The sequence below is a fragment of the Macrobrachium nipponense genome, chromosome 49 (assembly GCF_015104395.2).
Source record: "Macrobrachium nipponense isolate FS-2020 chromosome 49, ASM1510439v2, whole genome shotgun sequence".
In the NCBI taxonomy this organism is placed as follows: domain Eukaryota; kingdom Metazoa; phylum Arthropoda; class Malacostraca; order Decapoda; family Palaemonidae; genus Macrobrachium; species Macrobrachium nipponense.
Window position 1 is genome coordinate 17,813,157 of NC_087224.1, and position 8,666 is coordinate 17,821,822.

Below are 8,666 nucleotides of genomic sequence, written 5' to 3' on the forward strand. Positions count from 1 at the left end.
TCATTTTTATTGTAGTGTCTTTACCGAACAATTATACAGCTGATTACACATTTATGGGGAAGGTGGGATTCAGTGGACCCACTAGTATTTCTAAATGGTTACATTTATTACAATACCAGTAAACACTCAAGGTGTCTGTTGTACCTTACCTTGTAAGAGAGCTACAGCAGACTGTTACTGCCTCTGGTCGGTGCTCTTCTTACTATTGTAGAGGAATTGGAATTTGACCAAGTTAGCCTCTACAGGAGTGGAATCCTTCCGTAGTTCAAGCGAGTCAAGGCTGACTGACGGAGGATAGTAACAACAAAGATTGCCCTTGCCCTGGGCTAAGACCAGAAATTCAATCATACAAAACATTTGTCACCAACACCAGATTTAAAAACATATATACCCAACCATTGTAAAATCTGACCTAACAGACTGGTGAGTATCCCAGGTACTCAGTACCCCAGCTTCCCTTGAACTCGACAACCTATTCAAGGTGAAAAGTTAGCATAGAGGTGACGACCCCTGTGCCGTTTCTCCCAACACCATGCCAGAAACCGCCACCGGACCTAACGTTTTACAATTCTCGAAAACCGTTTCTATCTCTTTGAGATAATGACTCGCAAAAACCGAATTCGATCTCCAGAACGTGCTCAGAAGAACGAAGCTAAAGATAAATTTTTCTGAATGCTAAAGAAGTTGCCACTGCTCTAACCTCGTGAGCTTTAACTCTCAGAACGGAAAGATTGTCGTTCTCGGACTGCAAGTGAGCTTCCCTGATAAGCTCTCTAATAAAGAACGATATAGCATTCTTAGAAAGAGGACGAGAGGGATTTTGAACCGAGGTCCAGAGCTTAGAAGATTGTCCTCTAATACCCTTAGTGGCAAACAGATACTGCTTAATAGCCCTGACTGGACATAAGAGCCTTTCTTCCTCCTCATGTCCAACCCAAATCAGATAAGTTCCTTACCACAAAACTCCTCGGCCAAGGATTAGAAGGATTCTCATTTTTGGCTAGAAAGGTCAAAGATACCGAAAATACAGCATTGCCTTGAGAGAAACCGACTCTTTTGTCTATAGCGTGCAATTCGCTGACACGCTTAGCAGAAGCTAGTGCAATAAGAAAAAGTGCCTTCTTAGTCAAGTTCCTGAGTGAAGCTGACTTCAAAGGCTCAAACGGTGGCCCCATGAGGAACTTAAGCACCACATCTAAGTTCCAAGCCACTGTATCCTGCGGGAGCTTAGTGGTTTCGAAAGACTAATGAGGTCCGACAGATCTGAATTGGAGGAAATATCCAAACCTCGATGTCGAAAAACTGAAGAGAGCATGGCTCTATATCCTCGATCGTCGAAGGAGCCAGTTTCTTAGAGTCCTAAGAAATAGAAGAAAATCTGCTATTTCTGTAAAAGAGGTCGCAGAAGTAGAGACTTTAGCACTTCTACACCACTCTCTGAAGATTCTCCACTTCCCTGATAGAGTTTGTTAGAAGACTCTCCTACAACGAGCGATAGCTTCTGCAGCTCTTCTTGAAAACCCTTTCGCTCTGACAAGATTCCGGACAGTCTGAACCCTGTCAGAGCTAGAGCGGACAAGTTTTGGTGGAACCTCTTGAAGTGAGGTTGTTTGAGAAGCCACTTCTCTGGAGGAAGAAGTCTGGGGAAGTCTACTAACACTGGAGAAGGTCCGGGAACCACTCTTTCCTGGGCCAAAAGGGAGCGATTAACGTTAGTGTTACATTGCTGTGCGACATGAACTTGTTCAGCACCTCTCTTATTAGACCGAAACGGAGGGAATGCATAAGCTTCCAGACCCGACCAATCCAACAGCATTGCGTTTTCCACCGACCAAGCTAGAGGATCTGGAACTGGAGAACAAAAGAGAGGAAGCACGGTTGTTCCTTGATGTCGCGACAGGTCTATGGACGGTCGTCCCCAAAGGCGCCAAAGTTTCTGACAAATCTTGTTGTCCAAAGTCCACTCCAGAGGTAACACTTGCTGTTGACGGGAAAAACTTAGCTCGTCCGCCAGGACGTTCATCTTTCCCGGAACAAATCTCGGGACTAGCTGAACCTTCGCTTCGTTTGACCACAGGAGGAGATCCTTGGCTACTTCGTATAGAGAGAAAGACCGAGTCCCCCCCTGTTTCCGCACGTACGAGAGAGCCGTGGAGTTGTCGGAATGCACTGCCACTACCCGACCTTCTACTAAGCTCCGAAACTGTCTGAGCCCCAGGAAAATTGCTAACAGTTCCTTTACATTTATGTGGAAACTTCTTCTCCTTCTCCGACCAAGCTCCTGAAGTCCGTTGATTTCCCAGCAGGGCTCCCCAACCTGTGTCCGATGCGTCGGAAAAGAACTGTAGGTTCGGGAGGATGGGTCGTAAATCTAACCCTTCTTCCAACCTTGCTCGAGAGAGCCACCACTTAGGTCCTCTTTTATTTGATCTGTGACAGGAAAGGTAATCGAGTCTGGTTGGGTCTTCCTGCACCAAGAGGCTCTCAGGAAAAACTGCAGAGGTCTCATGTGCAGTTCTCCCAACGTCACAAATTTCTCCACTGACGTCAATTTGCCCAGGAGCCTCATCCACTGATTGGCAGAACTTACCTTTTTGTCCAAGAACTCCTGAACTGTCTCCAGACAGCCCTTGAACCTCTTCGGGGACAGAAAAGCCCAAAAAACTTGAGCATTCAGAATCATCCCCAAATAAAGGATGCTCTGAGATGGAACCAACTGGGACTTCTGTTTGTTGACCAGAATTCCTAACTTTCTGGCTAGATCCAGAGTTGTTCCAAGGTCCTTCATGCACCGACTCTCTGATTCCGACCGGAGAAGCCAATCGTCCAGATAGAGGGAGATTCTTACTCCTAATATGTGCAGCCAGCTTCCTATCGGGGATAGAACCCTGGTGAAAACTTGAGGAAGCGGTCGCTAGTCCGAAGCAAAGCGCCCGAAACTGAAACACCTTGCCTTCGAACATGAACCCTCAGGTACTTCCGAGATTCGCGATGTATCGGAATGTGAAAATAAGCGTCTTGCATGTCCAGAGAGACCATCCAATCCCCCTGTCTGATGGACTCCAGAACCGACCGAGTGGTCTCCATATGAAATTTTGTTTTCTGGACATGCAAGTTCAGGGCGCTCACATCCAAAACCGGCCTCCAGCCCCCTGATGACTTGGGAACTACAAAAAGGCGATTGTAAAAGCCTGGAGGAAAATCCCCTTCTATCTGTTCTATCGCCTTCTTGAGAACAAGCGCTTCCACTTCTGCGGCTAGCGCCAGAAATTTGTCTGAGCCCGGAGAGTATGCCTGGAATGGAATTGGCACAGGTGAGAGCGAGGGAGGTGTGAAACGAGAGGAATACGATAGCCGAACTTGAGTACTTGCACTACCCAGGCTTCTGCTCCTCTGTTTTCCCATTCCTCCCTAAACAGAGCCAGCCTGGCTCCCACTGGTGCATGAAGAACCAAGCTTTCATTTGGAAGGTTTGTTTACATTGGCCGAGGCCTTAGACTGAGGTCGCAAATTCGACTTCGGCCGAAAGAAGGGCTGGGTTTTCTCCCTCGAAAAGGCGCTTGGGCCAGAGGAGAAACCGAAGGAACAGTCTCCAAAGGAGCTTTAGGTCTCTTAGTAAACTGTGCCCAGTAAATCTGAAGTAGATTTCTTATCTAGCGCAGACGAAATTGACAACACTACATCGTCTGGAAAGAGGTTATCTTTCACAAAAGGAGCAAACAAGAGAGCAGACTTCTGTTGGGAAGTAACCCTTTTAGAAGCAAAGGAGCACCAAAGTTGCCTTTTCTTAAGGGTACCAAAGGCGATGAGCGAAGCTAACTCATCACATCCACCCTAATGGATTGTCCGACAGGACAGAACACCAATCCAGTCCTCCGCTAACTTCCTGAGAAAGAGAAGGACAGTCTTCGGATCTTGGTCGCTAAAGACCAATAGTCCAATCAAAGGAAGCTAAAGATCTTCCAAAAGTTTAAATTGATTCTTTACAACGTGGTCCAACTCAGGCGCTGTAAAGAAAACTTTCGCTGCGGCGAAAGCAGATCTTCTAGAGGAGTCGATTAAACTGGAGAAGTCTCCCTGGGAGGAGGCAGAAACTCCCAGAGAAGGAGCTTCCCCAGTTACATAAAAACCTATACCTCTTACGAAGCAACTTAGAGGGAGGGTAAGCAAAAAGAGCCTTCCCTAAGTCTCTTTTCATAGACATCCATTTCTCCGTCTCTTTCAACGAATGTCTAACCGCTTTAGATAGAACAAGTTTTGGGAGGAGAGGGTCTGAAGTTTTCTCCTCCTCATCAAAAAGTCGAAGTGGGGAGCGCGGAGCCGCTTTCTCAAAATAATCTGGATAAGATACCAGAAGAAATCTAAGGGGACGTGAATAACACGAGAGGTGATGTGAATCCTCCTCCCTCTACTTCCTCTTCATTCTCCGATACCGCCGAAGAAGTAGACAGAACTACAACCGGATCTGAAGGTTTCGAACCACCCTTGGACTCATTCATCCAGTTGGTTAACATCTCTAACTGCTTGCGCAAAGGCGCCAGAGACGAATCAAAAACAGTTAACGTAGGCTTGGAAGAGCCTAAATGTTCAGCAGGAGGCCGAAATTCGAGGCGAAACAGGCGCATCAGGCATAACAGACGAGAAAGCGCCTAAAGAAACACCCTTAGAACTGCTAGCTACAGCGCTAAAACCACAATCTCTACTAGTAGATTGGAGCCGAAAAAGGCACATGATTGGACGGCGACGAACGAGCCCGCTAACGGCCGAGGCGCAACCCTACTCTCAGGCTCCTTATACCGCTTAGGACAGACAGACGCACCCTCAACTACTCTTACCTGAAGCCGCTTTCTCCAAAAAAACGTCTTAACTGAATTACCAAGTTGCAAAACCGTATTCGCTAGTACCGAAAATTCATGATCTAACCTCGATTCCAGACTGGCAATGGTGTACGGAAAGAAACTACACGGGAAGCCGGAGAAGTGGGATTAGTAGGAGGAATAGGAGGTGTAGTTAAAGGAGACATAACAATTTGAGGAGAAACAGAAGGAACAGATGCATCGCAAGACGAAGCAGAGCTAAGTCTACTTTCCCTAAGCGCTGCTTTTCTAATTCTGTCTTTAGCTAATTTCTCCGAGTATGAACTAAAAAACTCCATTGAGAATCAGTCCAATCACTACACTCGTTTACATGTTCGATCTGCTGAACAAACCTGTCCCCTACACTTAACACATTTAGTGTGAGAATCATACTCTAACTTGGATAATCTAGTTTTACATCCTGAGATGCAAAACCTAACTCCCGACGGACTAGAATCTGACATGGCAACGCCTAAATAATAAGCAAAATAACAACAACGCCAAAAAAGAGTACTTCACCAATTCCGAAGATCAAATCCACAAGAAAAAAGCGAAGCAAAGTCATCCAACCGCACCGACCACCGATGTTCACCGGACGCCAGCAGGAAAAGAATTGAATTCACCTGGGCAGTTGTACCTGGTTCTCCCGCGAGTGGAGGGAGATGATGTCATCACCACCAGTGTTGGCGACGCCTACGCGCTAAATTTGAATTTAGTATCCTGCCGCTCGTGGAAATCACGGCTGTATAATTGTTCGGTAAGACACTACAATAAAAACTGCAATTGTAAGCTACAACACTTAAAGTCTATTAATATTCAATCAATTACCTTCATTTTGCAACAAGCGAGAAGTCTCTAGCACAATATTTCGATTTATGGTGAATTTTTGAAAAAGCTTTTTTATTACATCCCTGCGTTACGAATTCATGCATCATATTGTGATAATATTTTCTCTGTGTTGCTTTGATTGTTTTACAATTTGTTATATACCAAAATCATTGCAATTTAGTGTACAATACAATAAAAAAATAATTAACTCAATAGCTTTAACCGTTTTGCTCACAGCACAATTTGTATACAACTATATATGAAATTTTTTTTTTTGGCTGTCATTGTATTCCAATATTTATATATGATAATGATATTTTTTTCATTTCTGATGGTTGCATACTAAACTTCAGGCAATGACAAAAAAAGAAGCCAAAAATGAACTCTTAATCTTGAAAATTAATCATGCTGTGATTTTTAAAAAAAACTTTTTATCCGCTTCGGCGCCCACTTGCGAACGCCGCCGGCATACTTGAGACACTTTCGGAAATACCGGTTCGGCGTTTAAGGGTTAAAGATGCCTTTCCAAAGGCTGTCTGAGACACCTTGGGATGCAATAGGTGTGTCTGAGGGGCCGACTACCTGTGGGCAGGCCCCAGTGACCTTCCTTGGGCTTCCAGTATGGCTTCTCCCAGGTTCAGGGGAGTGTGCCAGAGACCTTTGCCTACGAGAATCAGTGGGATGGATAGCCAGCTCCTCCACTAAAATTTCACTTGCACTATCACCATCTTGATTACTTACCTTCTCCATTAAGGCTTTAAATGAAGAATCTAACTGAGCCAGAGACTCTTAAAATAATACAAAACTTATGGTCGAATTTCGACTCTAACTTTGACTCTAATTCGGCAATGCATCGGGGGCATTAATGCGGGACCTAGGTAATGGTTGTGGTGTTATGATTGGGGAAGGAATAGGAGACATCACAGGCACAGAGACAGTAGATCAAAACTACTATTCTGACTAGCATTTTTCTTGTCATATCTAAGATTAGCCTTCCTCTTCCTATCCCTTTCTAGCTTATTTAAGTGAGAAGACAAAACTTTTCATTGTTTAATATCCCAATCTATATATTCCTCACATGATAACGATGGTGAACAAATTTGACCCCTGCATAAGGTACAAATTGTGAGAGTCATATTTTAAGGAAGCCAGTCTCGTATTGCAGCCTCTACTGCAATAACGAGTTGATGGTAATCCATTGTCAGACATCGTCAATGTCGGAAAAATTCTCAAGTCAAAAAAACAGAAAAAATTGATGGGTTTGTGCCGCGTTGTTCCTCTCTTCCCCCGATAGTGGGTGGGGATATTCCTATAAACAAAATAAATAAATAAATAAATAAATAATTGGTATTGTGAATTTCAAATCGTAGCTGTCCTTTAGTTAGAAACTATAGCATTTAATTACTGGGTAAGATGCATATAAAAAAAATTTAAGTTATTCTCGTAGGATGCAGTAGGCCGTTGAGTACAAGTATAAACAAGACAATCGGTTAAGCTGAAGTACGTATTCGTTTGACAACACAAAATTTCTTAGAAAATTTCGGTAAAAAAAACAAGGTACCACTGTATGTTCAGAATACTCAACAGCAATCTTCTTGATATAAATAAACTGTTTGAAACCATTTCATAAGAATGCCATGTAAAATATCAAAATGCCAAATTAATTTTTTAGTTAAGATCGTAGGTACCATACCAGTACATATACACTGAACCCCCATATTCACAGCTTTCTCTCTGCAACATATACAGGCAGTTGCCAGGTTACGGCGGGGGTTCCGTTATTGAGACGCGTTGTACGCCAAAAATCGCCATAAGCTGGAACATTGTCAAAACTCCTAAGAAAAACTTACTTTTAATGCTTTGGGTGCATTAAAAACTATGTAAACTACATTTTTATTGCATTTTTCATAAAAAAAAAACTTCAAACATCGACTATTTTGCATTTTTGGAGTCATTTCTTGTGCCAGATCAGCGTTGTAGGCGGCTTATCCCTGTAACATGCGTTGTAACCTGGAAATTATTTCTGATAAATATAATTGAAAAGCGTTGTAACCTCGGAACGTCGTAAGCCGGGGACTGCCTGTACCCACATTATTTGCGGAAAATTCACCTATTCACAGTACTTTTCTACGAGAACTATCCACAAATTCATGTTTTTGGTACCAATTTCATCATAAAATGCACTTTCTGTGATACAGAATAGTTGGAACCCCTATAAAAAAACCTTAAAACCTATTTTACTAGTTAAAACTCAAGAAAAACCCACTTAACGTTTTTACACTTTTTTTTAATAGTTGTATTACAAAAAGTGCATTTTATGGAAAAAAAAAAAAAAAAAAAAAAAAAAAAAAAAAAAAAGGAATTTGTGGACATTTTTCCTAGAAAAATAACACGAATAGGCGAATTTTCCACAAATAATGTAGGGAAATGTTCCAGGGAGAAATCCACGAATGAGTGAGTCCATGAATCCAGAGAATGAGAATATGGGGATCCACTGTAAAACTATTAAAGAAACCAGGGTTTTTCTAACAAAATAGGCAGTGTTAAGCATTTTTTATAGGGCTTTCAACTATTCGTAGGGGGGGGGGGGGGGGCGTACTTGTATGCAACCCCTTCAAATACAAGAGGAACACTATAGTAACAACGGAACTTCTTGTCCACTACTTCCATTTTCTACCAACTTTTTCACTGACCAAAAAAAAAAGAAAGCTCATTCATTCTCCTTTGGCCTCCATTTTCTCCTGTTTCTTGACCTTGAGCTAGATAAGCACTGGATTGCCCCATTCCAGTGACCCCAGCATAAAAGTATATATATACAAATCAGAAAGGTACTTACTCAGTGTTAGGAGAAGATGGCAAAAACTTGCTAGGAGGCTCCACAGTACTGGGATCGATGCCTTTTTCAAATGATGCATAGATTGATTCAAAGGATTCCGTGACTAATGGTATGACTTCTTCTTGGGAGCTTGGCACTACGTGGAA

General features: G+C 42.9%; 1 protein-coding gene across 1 annotated transcript in view; it reads right to left on the reverse strand.

Annotated features, from left to right (window-relative positions):
- Positions 1-8,666, reverse strand: part of LOC135205254 (uncharacterized) — a 157,271-nt gene that overhangs the window by 22,718 nt on the left and 125,887 nt on the right. Inside the window, 1 exon segment of the mRNA XM_064235604.1 lies at positions 8,521-8,654. Coding sequence (XP_064091674.1) covers positions 8,521-8,654 — 134 coding nt within the window.